This window comes from Blennius ocellaris, assembly GCF_963422515.1.
Source record: "Blennius ocellaris genome assembly, chromosome: 16".
NCBI classification, from domain to species: Eukaryota; Metazoa; Chordata; class Actinopteri; order Blenniiformes; family Blenniidae; genus Blennius; species Blennius ocellaris.
The window spans coordinates 7,136,389-7,153,609 of NC_137665.1; the positions used below are offsets into that span (position 1 = coordinate 7,136,389).

General features: G+C 40.3%; 1 protein-coding gene across 2 annotated transcripts in view; it reads right to left on the bottom strand.

The window, feature by feature from the left end:
• Nucleotides 1-17,221, bottom strand: part of prkcab (protein kinase C, alpha, b) — a gene marked incomplete at both ends in the record, with an annotated part of 98,788 nt that overhangs the window by 12,437 nt on the left and 69,130 nt on the right. Inside the window, 5 exons of one of the 2 annotated variants that reach the window (XM_080511566.1) lie at nucleotides 1,045-1,074; nucleotides 2,963-3,056; nucleotides 4,872-5,006; nucleotides 5,078-5,234; nucleotides 15,258-15,386. In XM_080511566.1, the coding sequence (XP_080367692.1) occupies nucleotides 1,045-1,074; nucleotides 2,963-3,056; nucleotides 4,872-5,006; nucleotides 5,078-5,234; nucleotides 15,258-15,386 (545 nt within the window). The remainder of the gene's footprint in view (nucleotides 1-1,044; nucleotides 1,075-2,962; nucleotides 3,057-4,871; nucleotides 5,007-5,077; nucleotides 5,235-15,257; nucleotides 15,387-17,221) is intronic. The other variant, XM_080511567.1, reaches the window with a different exon arrangement.

The following is a 17,221-nucleotide window of genomic DNA, read 5'->3' on the forward strand; positions in this document are numbered from 1 at the left end:
GTCATAATGCATCACCACAATTTAGAAGCACATAAAGACAATTAAACTGTTTTTAACTTTTCCAACTTTAGAAATATTGTACTGACAGGAAGGTTTTGAATCACCACATGCTTTTAATATTGCCTGATACTGATGTTTTTTTATATTTTTCATTCTGCAGCTCCCACTCTTTGTTCTGCACATGCTCATTTTATATCCACATTTAAATTAAACCATGTACAACACAGACATGGCACCAACATACAGTACACATTGTAATAATAACAACTGGTCTTCACATCATTAAGACATCAACTGTTCACCTCAAACACGTTTTAATCAAAGGGACACTCAGCAGCCACACGATTTTCAAAATAAATACAACACTGTCACTGTGTGGAGAGATCTGGTATACACACGCACCAAGCAAAACAAAATCCTCTGTCGTCATTCATCCAGTAACTATGAGTGGGTGTCTTGTCCATGCTTTATGTCCAGCCTTCTATAGTCCAGACCGGACTAGTAGAGGGCGGGATGTGGTCACAACGTCAGCCAATGAGCAGCAGTTGTGAAGCTCTCTCAGCCAATGACAGCGCACTGAATGGACTGAGGATGACGATGCTACCAAAGGCCAGAGTGCAACACAAATTTACTAACAACAACGCTGTCTGGTCAGGGAGTGCATATGTAATCAGAGTAAATCCTGATTGAAATTGTTGGTTGCATTCAATGTTTTTTTTTTTTTTAATAGGTTCAAAAGCTTTGTGTGGCTGACGGGAGCAAACTCCGCCGAAAGATTTTAAATTTAAATTATACACATGTAGTCCCTTTTATTTTGCCCTGTTTATATGGGGCACGATAAAACATGTGTGTAGGAGTTACAGAAATGTGTACAACAGCAAGCAAAGTGAGCGAGTCCAACCATTTGCTGCCAAAAGCCTTTGTTAGTAAATTAGATTGAGTTGTGAAATCCCGACAGAGAGATCCACAAACAATCCAAATTCATTAAAGTCAGCGTGATGCAAGCTGCGAGAGGAATAGGGATGGAGCAGGCAGAAGAACTACCTTCAGATAGTGGATATTTAACTGGCAGGCCTAGAAGAAAGAAGAAACTCACTTAATATTGCTGTCAAAGGTTAGCTGATGTGTGCAATGTGTGTATGCTGGGCAACAAAGCCACAAAATGCACATACAGACGAACACATGACACGCCCATCATTTGGATCAGCTATAATTATGCATCTGTGAGCGATAAGCGATTAAAAGCACCACTGGAAAAGCAGAATCAGTCCTGTTTTTTCTTTTTGTCACATCTCACACTAGTTTCCACGGTAACCGGGCAGCGATATGAAGACGCCAGCCTCGGAGGAGAGTCAAGGTCAGTGTTGGTATACTACAGAGAGAGGCGGAAAATTAAAAATGACAAGAGTCGCTGTCCAGAGGACCACTGTGCCGGGATGACATTTACACAGAGTATTAAAACACCTGTGTGCACACACAGACGTGGACTTTTAATAAGAACTGCCTCCTCTCTCCTCCAACTCCTCATTCGTTTCCTGAACAATGTGCAGCTTGGCAGTTGTTTGCACGGTGCTGTTCAGTACAGCTGCTTCCTCCAGTCTGTTTGTTTATATGGGCACAGAGAGGTTCTGAGCTTTATTTAGGGTGTTGAAATAAGAGTTACTGTACCAGGTACAGAACTAATAAAGACATGCACTCCTACAAGCAGCCACTTGGGGGCGAGCGTGAGCTGTAATAAATAGGACCCCAGACTTTAGAAAGGTGATTTATGCCATTGTGGTTTGCATGATTATTTCTCTGGAAACAAATCATGTAAATAAGACACCCAACTGCTTTTGAAGCAACCAGCATAATTTGTTTTAGCGTAATCTGCAGTCAAAGCTGCACTCCCTCATGTTTTTTTACTCTGAATATCATTGGTGATCAATGACTTTTTTCTGTTACGAGTGTACCATGCAGTGAGTGCTTGTCCAGAAGGAAAACATGTAATCAGAGTGTTATTATATTGGTGTAATCCACTCAGAATCGGCTGAAATAGCCATTTAATATGATTTTCTTTAAAGACAAGATATCCAAAAGACAAGCACCCCTCTGTGGTACATCCAGCATGAAAACTGGGTAGAAACTAATTTTGATAATAGAAAATGTATACAGAGTTATTATTATTTGACTGGTGATGCACTAATATGCTTTACAACTAATTCTTCATGGATTCTTGGTTTACTGCAAAGTCCAACAAGATCATGGGAATCCTGTTGCTTCACCTTCAGTATCTCGACATAAAGCCCCTCCTTTCTCTTGTTTTAAAAAATTAAAAGGACTTGTATGTATCAACAAGGCCACACTGTACATTGGAATGGCCAGTGTGCATTGATCTATGGCAGCTCATCTCCACAAACATGGCAGAAAAAGCTTTTATTGACTTTGCAGCAGGAAAGTAGTCGCTGACTATCATAGATTCAACTTGATATAAATCTTGAACATTTCAACTTGTTTAATGAGACTTTTTGGAGAGGAGGAGTCATTAAAGAGTTTATAGCTTCTAGCAACATCCTTTATGTCAACCAATCTCCAAATTAAGTACAAGCGCAATAATAAAGATAATCTGTTTCTTAAAAAGGGCTTTCAAGAACTTGCATCCTTTCGTATTTTCTTTTGTCAGTATTATTTGTGCTGTCTCTGTTCCATTACCTCCTCTGAGTGTCTGCTCATATAGTATGAACATCTGTCATTTAGAAACAGGAGCAATGGTTTGAATGCCAGGAGAAAATGATCTCTCTCTCTCTCCCTCTCTCTGTGGCGTGCCGGGTGAAAAGCACAAATGGGAACAGGACGAGGTTACCATGGTGACAGAGTATAGGAACATGTTTTGTTAAAGTGAGCATGTATGTTCGGCGTGTGTGCAATAGACACGTGTGTGAAAATGAAAATCCACTCAGGAAAAAAAATCTCCGATCCACACCTCAAACTTCTGCCTGAGCTCCAGGTTGACGTCGTCCACCTCAGGGATGGGAACGTTGTAGTACTCTCCCTCTTCCTGGTTCAGCAACTTGTACCTAAACGAGTGGCAACAACGGAGAATTGCAAAGCGATCATTTAGCAGACAAATTCTAATAATGTAAATGAAACTGTTTTCTAATCGACTGCCTCCCCTCCTCCGTCCGCCCACACAGCTCATGAACTTTGTTTATCTGCACCTCTCCAGTGAGAAGTAGCTGTTGGAGCGTTTGTCGGTCTCTGTCAAATAGACTCTACTTCTTCTGTAATGTACACATCCTCTCTCATCACTTGTGTTGAGACGGAGGTGCCAGACACTTTTACATGCATATAGTTCCTCGGCCTACATACTGTGCAGACAGCAGCCGTTGATCAGATTTGTTTGAGGCCGAGATGGCACAGGTATGCAAACATCGTGCCAGGAACAGTGTCTCTGACATCTCCGCGAGTGTGTGTTTATTCAAATGCAATCAAGCGGCCGGACAAAAACAAAGAGATGCATAAATCATCCAGCAGTGGGAATGAAGTTCACAACAGACAACAGTTTTTAAATGTGTCTTATGTGCATTTTAATGTTGCCTTCAAGGACAGCTGGTAAAAAAATGCAGTTTGTGAAATATAAAGTAATGTTGGCATCAACAAATGATAGTCATGGAAACTATGTCCTCATTGCAATTAATTAATGATTTGAAAGGATGTAAAAAAAACAAAAAAAACAACAACATATTCTTAATGCTGCTAATTTGTTTATATTACACAGCCAATTTAATGAGAAGTATTTATTTGTTGTTGCCACATCAGTGCTTTAAAAGGAAGCTACAACCACAGCATGATGATAACATAATGGAAGAAAAGTACGTCATTCACACTTACATACACTGCAGTGAAAATGAAATGGCATACCTTCACTCCATCGCCACATCAAACCTGTTCAATCTATCACGACTTAATAGAATCACTTTGCCATAAATGTAATGCAATAATGTTTATTTTGCTTGAAAGCATGAGAGAGATTTTAACTAAACCATACTGTGCATGTTGAGGGTTGTACACATGCAGCCATGTGGTGTGAGACTGTATTGATTTCAGAGGCTAATTTGTTTTTGGCTAAATCAATTAACCCTCTTATGAACAGAATATCGAGATAAATTTTACATTTACAGCTGTAGAATGTGCATGAAGTGCTTCTGCTCCTTTTTCCAAGACAACTTACACTTTTAATTTGTGAGAGGTTTTATTACTATAATAAACATATCTGTGTTTGGCATTGGCAGCCTATGTTATAAATGTGTAAATGTTGCAGCAGATGATCTGTATCTGTTCTCATAGTTATTGAATTTCATTGACATCTAAAACAGTCCAGGAGTTTTGGTTATGAGAAGTACGTCTGCAAAAGCCTGAGTGGTGACAGTACAGGAATATAAAAATGAACACAAAAAACTCACAGTGTATTGCTTGGAGCTTCTACTGATGATGTGGAGTGAGCGTCTTTGGCCTCCGCTATTTCTTATTGTCGTTTGATGTTCAAAGTTCAAAGTCTGTACAAATATGCGACAACTGATTGCTTAGTGAGTCTGATTATAATTTGGTGCACCATTCCAAATTCCAAATTGTATTAATGGCACACAATCTCTTATTTCTCAGAGTTACAGGAGAGAAATGATAGCACTCAGCGGCCCGTTCCTTTTTTTTTTTTTTTTTACAACCAGCTGTGTCGTAGATTTTATTGACAATCATTGCTACGCTTGTGAACACTGATCACCGATGGCACAAAAATGTAAATGCTGAATGGTTCAGGATGCATAGAATGTATGATTTGTATAAGTAAATGTATGTATGAAACACTAAGGAATCAGACTGAGGAAATGACTCACCAGCCACAGTTGGTCGCTTTGAGGAGCTCCGACACGCCAAATGACATGGAGCCCATGAAATCGTTGCGCGTGGTTCGGTCCCAGTCCCACACTTCAATGGACAGACGCCGGTCTTTATCTGATGCTTTCAGCTTGCTGAACACACAGGGGGAAAGAAATGATCACAACACGCACATACGCACGCACGCACAAATGTTTCTACTCACAAGGTGAATGACTCGTTCCAGCAGGGGTTGAGTGAGGAACGGATGGTCCTGGTCTTCTGTTTCGTCTCATTCTTTGGGTCCGGGATGAGTTTGAGTTTAACATACGGATCTGATAAGCCATTGGGATCCATCGGAATCAAGTTCCTGGCTTCACCGACTAGAAGAAACATGACAGACAAAAAAACATGTGAGCATGAATGTTTGACTTGCCAGTAAAATCGAAAAGGAGAAGGTTGATGGATTGATGATTAGATGACAGAAGGGAAGATCACTTGAAGTAACTTCCAAAAAAGACAAGGTACATTGGGCTTATTGTTAATTCACATTACTCAGCTCTGCTGCTCATCCCACAATTGCATCTGCATTTGAAATGTAGCACCATTTGAAAAACAAATTAAGTCGTTCCAAGACTATAAGACTAATTCTTGAAACAACAAAGAAATACATCCGCCTCAACATTATGACCACTGACAGGTAAAGTGAATAACACTTGATTATCTGTCTGTGTTGTCGAACCAGTTAGAGAATGGGGTCTATTCTGTAACAAGAGAATGCTTTAACATCCCTACACCAACCTACAGCAGTGAACTTTGGGTCAGAAATAATAATGTGGATTTTCTCCACAGGGGGGCAGGCTACAGTTGTGATAGAGAGACCACATGCCAATAGAGAGGTTACCCCTCCAAAGTTGAGAAAAGCCAGTTGAGGCGGTTTGGGGATCTGATTGCCTGTCATCCAAGTCAACGAGGTTTCATTGTCGACCCAGTGGAGGAGGAGGAGGAGGAGTTTCACGGGACAGGAATACCAGGCCTTCCTCAACATTTATGTTTTGAAGAAGTTTGACAAGAGCCAGATAGGTTGGCTACATAACTGGGTCAGAGGATTTGCAACAGCTTGGCGTCCAATAGCACAGACCGCAAACCTTCAGTGGTCCAATGATGTTGATTATGTTAGCGCTGTTTTGATTTATTAGCAAAAGATGAAAATACACATTATGAATCCAATGTTTTTTTTTCTTTTGGTATAATTTGTATAAATATGCGGACGGAGAGCTGATGGATAGATAGATAACTCTCTTATCAAATCAGACACCGACAACAGGTGCTGTGAAGTGAAGCATACTGTCAAAATTCACTTACGTCGAAGTGTGAAACAACACCAAAAGGATTATATCGCCTGTGGGTGTTTGGAAACACGGACATGTAAATCAAGAAAAAACTGAGAAATACTATTTGCTTTGAAGTCCGTCTCACACCTTCTGTGATGAAACAAGTTAATGCAGCAGGAGACAATGAAATCACACTGGCTTCAGTTCCCCGTATGTGATCAGTGATCCCGTAATGTGAGGCAGGCAGTGCGATTACTGATAAATAGGAATGATGAAAGAAAAAAAAAAAAAAAAAAAAAAGATAAGAGTGTTAATACATAGCAACAGCGGTAGGTGGGGATGAGCAGGCCACTTTCACCATGGTGACAGCAACTACTGTAAGTGGCCACTCCCCCACTTACCGGCATTATGTGAACACACAAACAAATGTCAGCCATCGTAGGAAAGTCATATATGGCGCCGGCTACACACGAAATGATAAATAGGAGGGAAAACAGTGCCAAGACACACAGAATGTTTATTGCTGCCAAGACAATTAGAAAGTTGGACAAAAGGCTACTTATCAGACAAACTCGATCTCGTGCTTCTTGCAAGCACTGCAAATGAACAGAAAGCAAAACCACAACAGATTGTGGACGGGACTATTATCACACTGGTCTTCTGAAGCAGAGTTTATCTGTTCCAATGTCTCCACTCTGCATATTTAAACGTAATCAGTATGCGCAGGATAATAAAGCTGCATAACCGAACGGAGTCAGAAAAGTCAATGTGAACTCTCACACACAACCCAGTTTCCTCAGATGCTTCATTAAAACAGTGGTGGTGTTTTTTTCTCCTCAGCGGCATGAATACTTTGGCACTGAAGATAAACAGAAGCAGCTCAGCTGACATTTAGTTGTTTTTCTGACCTCGGTGGTAAGCTTTTTAAAGGGATTAAGAGCAAATTAAGGCTTTTACTGGACTGCTGTTGAAATGACTCTTTTGTGTTGGATGGTATACTGTTTTTCGCTGCCTTTTAGATGTGGGTTTGAGCATGTAGTTAAGGGTCAGTGCTTTCTCTCCTTCAAGTTTACTTCTTGATTGGGACCTCTGCATAAATAAATACTATTTCAAGCGACAAACAAACTAATGGATGGCAAAATGAGGGCAGAATTGGTAAAAAGACATTAACATAGGAAACATAATTTGGATTACAATGTGGGATTTTTTCCAAACTGTTTCAGTTTTGTGCAGTAGAGGGCAGCGTAGGTCTCTAATTGAGACAGCACCAAAAGAAGCCTCCTTCTATCCTCCTTTCATCAATCTGTTCAATCTCATAGTTCACTTCCCTTGCCCAGAGTCTTATTGTCTCTCTCTCTCTCTCTGAGTGTCTCGCTCGCCCACGAACTCACACAGCATGCATTCACACAGACAAAGCACTCTCCCTATGAACCCTTCTTTAACTTCCACAAGTGTGTAACCCTCATCCCGACCTCAACTACATCATGACCTCAGCCATAAAACCCATCAAAAGAAATATTGAAATCATACAGTCTGGTGGCCCTGCATTTTGGACACCACAAAGAGAGAAATACGAGACCCAAAATCACAACGTCCCATATTGTCAGCATAAAACTCCCCTCTGCTGGCTGTTAAAACAACATTCAACAAGTCAATAACGAAGCAAATGCTGCACATACGAGAAAACGTGACAATGGAGAATATATTCTTTGCACAAGTGTTTGTAAGTTTTATACAAAGTGCATGTACAGTCTGCCACTCTCACACACACACACACACACACACACACACACACACACACACACACACACACACACACACACACACACACACACACACACACACACACACACACACACACACACACACACACACACACACACACACACACACAGACACACACACACACACACACACACACACACACACACACACACACACACACACACACACACACACACAATGAAACATCATCAGCAGCAGTGATCAAGGACCATCTCTGCTGTCTGTTGTTGCTTAGATACAACAAGAGCTGCCTGCCTTTCTGTATCCTTCCCTCTCCTCGCTCCTTATGAGGTAGCTGCTAATAAAATTAGAGTGTGTTTGTTTGCATGGTTTGTCTCATCACTTGTGGGAGTAATATGAACATAATGTGGAGATGAATGTTAAAAAGAAAGGAAAAAAAAAGTAAAAACTATCTCACTGTGTAGCTGGCTGGAGTCAATGCTATCAATGAAGTGAACCTGCTGTGGACAAAATGACAGAGCATCCTCTGCAACTGTTCTGCTCTAGAGGAAAATGAACAGAAGCCAGACAATGAGTAAAGTATATACAAAAACATCAGAGGAGAAATGCAATACTACTTTAAGGACACATTTATGGTATTAGGATAATAAATGGCAAAGTTCTCACAAATTGTTATCATGCGTTATTAATTGTTGTATGAGCGGGGAAAAAATCATGCAAAACAATACACCTGGTTTCTGGATTGTGTGCATAATACAAATATGCCTCAGCGAAAAGAAAAGATATATGATTTGGCTCCTGGGGCGGGTGCATGTAGGGCTGCAATGGGTCCACAGTCTAATCTCTTTGAAATTCAAATGTGTTGCATAACAATGCCATGTGCAACCAATGAATGGCTGATAATCTGCGGGGAAAGCTGCACAGCCAAATGAGAGCTGGACGGGCCCCTGCTGTGCCGTGTCGGGGATCTGAAAACAGAGGCCTCGCACAGAGAGGAACTTCGGGTTTCTATTTCTAGTTGAGGTCATGTTAACAAAGTACAAGACATTCAAAGACAAGCACTTAGAGGCAATACTCCGCAGTTGGACAGTAATGTGGTGCTTTGGGGTTTCAGCAACACTTGGTGATAAACTAAACTGGAAAACATATTTTTATAATGAGAAAGTGGGTTTACTGCAAAATGTTTTGAAGTGTAGGGGATAATTTACTTTAGGATTTATGTATAGCACACTCTAAAGTACAATTAGGCTAAAATACGCTTTACGTGTTTATTGTTACATTGTTCAGCTCTGATCATTGAACCCTTACACAGTTATATTCTGAAGTCATTCTAAGCCAAAACCAAAGATAAAATGGTACAAGATGCAATAAGATTGTTTCAACGAAAATTTGATCTGTATTTAATCTGTCTTCAGTGGGGCTCAGACCTCCAGACTCATATGCACATATATGAATACGCACATACAAAACCAAAAAGCTATGGAAGTTACATATTAGGAGTCACATCTGTTGTTTGTTTGTTTCGCGTGCCTTCTTCATTTCAATTGTCAACAGTTTAAAATCAAACAAGGACCTTTAACTTAACACATGTACAAATCGCTACCAGGGGGATGTGACTCATGTCAAGGTTTGAACTTATTGCTCGCTGAAATCGGATTTAGATCTTTCACGCACGCTGAGCTCAAATCAGGTTGTTCCCAGAGATTTAGACTGCATATATCATAGCTTTTGTTTGCTCTCTTGTTACAGAAAACCGACAATACTAACAAATACTCACACAAGAAAAACAAAATGTACTAATATTACTATTGTGTTATATCATAACTCATTGAGTTTCTATGTCATTTGAGGTAATGCTGTAAAATGAATTACTGAATTGCACTCAACAATGTGTTAGAAACCAATTTATGATTGTTTATAACTTGATAGAGTTATGTTTTGGCATATATTTACATATCAAGGAACTTTTTGTGTCAACATCACCTTTCAGACACCTCCACTTAATGCAAACACACAGAAGCACACACATTAATATTCATGTGGAGTCTTTGACTAAAGAACCCAACTTTAAACTCTTCATGTGTGAACCAGGCCTGGTGGGGCTTTGAGTTGTGTTAGAGCAGGAAAATGTTTTATTCTTGTTCAACCAAGCTTTAAACCTAAGGCAAGCATGTCAGGAGGAGGAAATCTCACCCTGTGTAAACTGCTGTGTAAAAAAAAAAGTGCAGTCCTCAGATGCTCCGTGACTCTCTCTCTCTCTCTCTGTGTGTGTGTGTGTGTGTGTGTGTGTGTGTGTGTGTGTGTGTGTGTGTGTGTGTGTGTGTGTGTGTGCGTGTGCGTGTGCGTGTGCGTGTGCGTGTGCGTGTGCGTGTGCGTGTGCGTGTGTGTGTGTGTGTGTGTGTGCGTGTGCGTGTTGTCTTCAACGAAAACTCCCGAATAAACGTCTGGTCATGTCCCCGGGTTATTTGTGTCACGTTTACTAGAAGTGATCGGGGGAGAGGCGCAAGAGGAGGGAAGAGGAGGTAATACGCAGAGAGAGAGAGCAAGGAGAGTATGAAGTACAATGGAGAGGGGGCAAAATGTAAAATCAAGCTAAGAGGAATAGTCAGAGAAGATGAAGTACAGGGAGAGGAGAATGAGGCATCGGTGCCAGGAGGAAGAGAGCCAGTTGTTTCAGCTGAGGAGCAAGAAGATGTGAGAAAAAGGACCTGTGCTGATTTTGTATTGATGAAGAACATGAAAGAAGGAGGAAAGCATGGCGCAGGGAGGAGGAGCTCAGCAGGTGTCATGGGAAAGTGTATGACGGGAGAGGTGAGGTGTGCTGACGTCTCCCTGGATAACAGATTGGTCAATATCGCAGGAGGGAAAGATAGAGGGAAGAGCAGAGGTGAAACAAAGGAGTGGGCTACGGAGAGAGCGAGAGAGAGAGAGAGAGAGAGAGAGCGAGAGAGACCGCAGGGAGATATGTCTGTTTTCTTGGCTGGAAAGATTTAATCAAGTCCACATCTGTGCGGTGAACCACAAAGCCTCGCCACTTGTCTGTGGGAGCCAGAGGGGAGCAGGAAAACAAGCTGAGGCTTCACTGCTCAGGCCGCTGCCATTAGAGAGCAGGGAGAAAAAAAAAAAAAAAAAAAGCCCAAAGCAAAACACCGTCAAACATACACTTCCTCTGCCCTCACTCCTTCCTGTATTGTTCTAAGGACTGATCTTTATCTGTGTCTTTCAAAGTTGAACCGTCCGTCAGAGTCCAAGCTTTCTCTCCCTCACACCATCGTTTTCTTTCATTTTCACTTCATCTGAATCTGTCAAATTTGATGAGCAGCACCATTTTATTGTTGTAGATTTAATCGACAAGAACGAGAAAAAAGATCTTTTTTTCTTTGTACACATCATGATAAAGGTTTTATGGCTAAAACTGAAAACAATTTGCCAATCTGAATTTTTTTTAGCAACATTGTTCTGGTTGTTTGTTCTGTAATATTACAGTTTCACTTCATTGTTCAAGAATAAAGTCAAAGGTACAGCCCAAGAGACGCCTGCGACTCAAGTGCAGTACGTTTTTACAGGCCCACGCTTGGCGGTTCAATCCTCGTCACTGCTCGTCATTGTGTTGCAGGGTCCTCTGCAGGGCAATAAACGAAACTCCAAGTTCTCCCAAATCGACCTTGAGTGTCTCACATGGCCAGCTGCCTCGTCATTGGCGTGTGAATTCTTGAACACAACTAACAGAGCAAAGCACTTTAAGATGACTAAAGTGGTCGAAATACCTTGTGAGTGAAATCTATTTAACTTTTACACTTTGACAGAGGGCAGGTGATGTAAGTGACCAGCAGCAGTGGCAAGTAAGTATTTCGACTTGATAATTTCTTGTACTTTCTACTACTTACACTTAGATTCATCAGGTATCTGTATCAAATTCCCTGATGACTTTTTACTTCCTATATTTTGAAAAAAATATCAAAACTTTGTTCTCTATTTTTTTTAAACATCTACAGATGACTATTTTGGATTACAGGAAACAGCAATTCATAACAAATATCAATGTAACTTAACTAATATATTGTGATTCTATAACAGTGATATTATATTATTATATTTCCCGTTAAACATACTAAGAACATTTTAAGAAATCCATAGCGTGTAATCCATAATTCCAGAAAATTATCAATTTTTTCACTCGTAAGGATAAAAGTTGAATCAAGATCTTGGTCATAATCAATGATTAAGCTGGTTTACACACTCTTACAGACCTATTGTCGTATTACAATAACACCAAATACTTATTATGGCTTACTGTTTTTTGCTAATTTGATGTTTAATTATTCTATTCTATTCTATTCTATTCTATTCTATTCTATTCTATTCTATCAGAGGATTGTTTTTTTTTTTTTACATAGGTATTAATAGTACCTTAAAGTAAATAACTAAAGTTACCAACTCTGGTGATGGAAACAAGGCTAACCAAACAGGAAACTTTGAATGTGAAGTGATCATCAGCACACATTACAGTCAAGGCTCTAATAAACCTTTCTATATATGACCTGTATTTGGTGAAGAAGTGCATGTAAGCCTCGTGTAATAACTATGACCAGAGTTACAACAAAACCTTCACTGTCATGTAACATCTGCATTGGATTTGTTATTGTTAAAATGCATAATAATAAATCTTCAGGCCAGTTGATTAGGTACAGAATGAAAAACCACATTTATCATTAACAATTGGTGACGACGTGCCTCTCATGAACTACAATGTTAATCGCTCCCCTGTTACTCCTGTCCACACACTGCAGATTCCCCTCACAGGAATTTGATTCCTAAATTGATCCCAGTGGTCAAGTGTGCAGTTCTTTCACAGTTCTTTCTTAATAAACATAAAGAGACAAAATTTTTTTTTTTTTCTCAGTCAAATAATCAGTTGTTGCTGCTCTGATGAAGACAGACTGAGCAGCCGTACAATGAAAACAAACAGAAGTCCCGAGTTATTTTTTTTTCTTCTTCTTGATATGAGACATCAGACGCCACATATGCTAGGAGCAGGTGCAGCAGCTCATACTGTGGTATGTTCCTTGAAGCCAGCACAGTGTGAAAAGGCACCAATACTTCTCGTGTGCACATGTAATCACCAAATCAAGGACAGCACAAGACAGAAAAGGGAGACAATCAAGTTCAACTGAACATGGCAGCATCTGCCTCGCCCTCTCTCTGCCCGCCAATGTGAACCGGTTGAGTTCTGCTTGTATACTGTAGGTTTAGCCTAATCTGAAAAGAGTGAGGTAACCATGTCAACACATCTACCGCTGTCATCATCCCGGGTCATGCTCTGCCGCATGCGCTCATCGTCACCATCACGCTGCAGTCAGTGCCACAGACACACACTTGGGAACACGAGAGCGAAGATGGACGTGTCCGTGTGGTGCAGCAGATCAAAGAATGTTCGGCAAAAAACACAAACACACAAAAGAGCTGCATGATGTGTACAGACAAAAAAAACCCAACAACAACAAAAAGAAAATAACAACTGAAAAACCTATAAGATAATAAAGTGAAAAGCAGTGCTGGAAAAAGAAAAAAAAAAGCGGCCGAACAGTTTTTTGTTTTTTTTTGTATTTCGACTTTTCCTTCAAGAAGACTGTAAACAAACAAACAAACAAACAAAACAAACAAACAGGCTCATTTTTATGAACGCTATATATTTCCAAGTCAATCAGATGTGCGACTGCTGAAGTGGAAGGTTATTTTTGTTGATCCCCGCTGAGTTAGACACTATTTTATGGCCTCAGCAATCATATTCCCTGACCACCGCTGTCTTGCTGTACTATTGAGTGTGTGTGTGTGTGTGTGTGTGTGTGTGTGTGTGTGTGTGTGTGAGAGAGAGACAGAGGTTGTGGAAGTGACCCAACAGTCATTTCTCTCCCTGCCAAGTGGGTTTTAACAGTGGAGATTTCTGCACACCAGGTGCTGCTTTTGACTGACAGGATAATTTGTGTGTGAAGCAGCCAGGGGCGCCGCAGAGTAGCTATAGGAAGTAGTAGCTATTTCACCAATTACTGAATAACACCAGAGTGACTGACATAGAATTAAACCAATCAGCATCATTTGATGTCCGTTCAAGTCGTCCCCAGTTCAGTGATTGGCTTGAAGTACGTTCTGGTTTGTTCTCGTATGTTTCTACGAGATGTTGAGGTGAAGATAACAGGCAGTGAGTCTCTGATTATTTTCTCTGTTACATCTCTTCTAATGTACCCATTTGAAAGAAGAAATCTGGCTGAAAAGCTACAAGATCAGGTTCAACTTTAACCATCAAAGTTATTTTAAAATTCACACAAATAGAAATGTGTTCAGAATTTTGCAAACGTGTCCAGGTTTGTTAATGTTTCTAAATGTTTTGATCTGCTCATATTCACTAATGACTGAAAAGCTAAGGGCTTAAAAAAAGCAAACAGTTTACATTGCACTTCTTTTTTTTTTTGAGGTTTCGTTCAAAGAATTCTAAAATGCTTTGAAAGATGGATTGATGTGTTGCTTGAAAATATACCTGATATATCTTTTGTTTTTCCTAAACGCAGACTAACTGTCATTTCAAGTAAACCAGCCCCAAAACAACAAGTGTTCTATATTCACTAGCTGCTCAAAAGTACAATTTTCATCACTGCTCTCTCAATCATAAAAAGGCAAGATTGTTTTAATGAGGTTTATAAACACACTAAATTTAAATAAAGTTAACGTTGGCTGAAATTGAATAATAATGAAAAGCCCCACCTAAGATATTTCTAACCAGCCGCCATGGGCACTGAGGTATATTGTCATCACTGGCCCCCAAACAAAAAAACAATTTTCAGTGTTTTTAGTATGCACACATTGAACGTGGATCACTAGTACCACGAGGCAGTTCTCTAAAAATCTTGTTTGAGGTGACGTACATCAATGACTGGAACATGGGAATGTAACACATGAATGGCTCACTCGTGTTCGAGCTGTGTGACCACCGTTCTCACTCACCAATAACAGACATTGCACTCATATTGCGGAGACCTTACAGTGAAATATCTTTACAAAGCGCCCTTTCGGTTTCCCTGAATGACTGACCATAATTAGCACTGTCTGCTGTCGCAGCAACTGGGCGAGCACAACATGAGAACATGGCCCATTTTGTTGAATAGTTCATTAATGCCAGTCTCAACCACTAATAGAAGCCCTGAGTTATAAACATGAATAAACCAGAAGATTTCTTTAAACGGGTCTCATGCTCACATCGGGGAACCGCACGCGAACGTCACAGAGACCTGTTCTCAGGTGAGTCACTCAGAGTCGAACACTGAAACCAACCTGTGACGTGTAGCCGGTCCCCGCTGACCTCGATCTTGAGAAACAGGCGACCTCGGCGTTCCGTGTGGTCCGTCCCGCACAGACTTGGCACGTTGACCACGCATTGCTTGTGAACGTTCATGTCGCATGCTGGGAAGGGATAGAGAACAGACAGCGAATGACGCGTTTATCCGCAAATGACTTTCTGGAGGTGTTGCTTGACTGGTGTGTGTATTTTTGGAACTTGTTAACCGTGACATGCACCTTCATGCCAGCTGTTTATGTATTGCAGGGTGAATTATACAGATAGAGACCAGGTCAGTGCAGTTATTTGTGCATTAGTCTAGATTTGACAAGGTTCATGCAGTCTGAAAGACATGGCAAGGAGAACCTCTCCCTCTGAGGAAAAAAAAAAAAAAATCTGAGATGAGGTTTGGTTGGAAAACAGAAAACAGGAAGTTATACTGAGAAAAAAAATAAAGTTTTAAGGAAGACTTTTTTTGTACTTACCAGAATCTTACATGATCCTCTCAGTATATGACTATAGTATAACCTTCCGGTAAATTCCCATATTATATTTTGAATTACACTAGTAGTAACAGAGCCAACTGGAGTTATTGAGCTTTTTAGGTCTGGCTCCAGGGATGTGGTCTGTCTTGTTTTAGCTCCTGTCAGAAGATTCTCACCACTGCAGCCTGGGAGCATCCACAAGTGCCACATTTGGAGATATTCTGTCTAAACCAGTTGTGCAGATATGTGACAGAAAAATAAAATAGTCTTCTCGTTTCTCACAATGTTTAAAATCGAACAGTGCAAAGAAGGCGGAACTTAAAAGGTCTCACAGTTGAATAAAAGGTGGTGCAGGTTCAATTCTTTCTGAAACTTAATCCAGAATATCATGCCTTTGGTAACTTTGCATATTTCCGCCATTTGCCACACAATTTTCACTGAAAAATACATGTGTTGCTGCCATAATAACATTTCATGGCATTTCAGAAGTCCGGTGAGTTCTTGTGAAGATTATCTGCCATCCAGGTCATGTTACATCAATGTGCATCACATTGATATAACATGCTATAACAGCTTAGTTGATGAGCTTATGAACACTTGAATCTCATTCTTTGAACTTTACTTCCGGGAGAGAAATATGTCGTCTTTTGACATAAACACAAAACCACGCAAAAACAACCTTCAGGTTTCTCAGTCAACTGAGCTGGGGTTTGTTGACGACCTACAAAGAGGAAGCAAATGTGACATGGCCTTTGTTTTAGTGAGCGTTACGACTCATTGGTTAGAGAGCTATTTGAATTGGGGTAAAGGAGCAATCAAAAGAGCCTCCTTTAATCAAAGGTTCTGCCTAGTAATCACAAATTCGCAAAAGCTCTAATCTCTGCCATCGCACTGATCATTAAAAAAAAAAGATGGATCAAAACATCCAACAAAACGTTTTAATCTACCACAGTGAAATACCAAAAGGACCTCACACAGGTCACGGAACTGCCGACAACACTGTGGTTGGACATTACTCACGGTACATTTGCAATGCTCTGCCTGCCCTAAACACCATATTAGATTAGCACAAAAAGAGCAGAGTCAGTAAACTTCCCATCATTTTATTTTAAAGGAAGCTACTATTGTGGGTGTATCCCCAGGGTTTACTTTATTGTAATGTTACGGAAAACAACAGATTCTTTCTGTAAAGCATCGGTCTCAAAGAAACGTCATAGCCATAGCCATAATCTGTTTGACTATTATTTATTTCTCTTCATTAAAATTGTGGTGGTAAAGGAGACGTTTCTTTTTCGTGAAAAGTGTCTTTGACCGGAAACACAGCGACAGACTGAAGACTTCTCTTTTACAATACTATTGTTTAAAAGAAAATGTCCCCATTTCCTAACCTTTCCTTTTCTCCTGTCTTCACTTGCCAGGCCTGTCATACTGTTGTACTTGGAGGACACAAGGACAGATGAGAAATAGCAAAACAG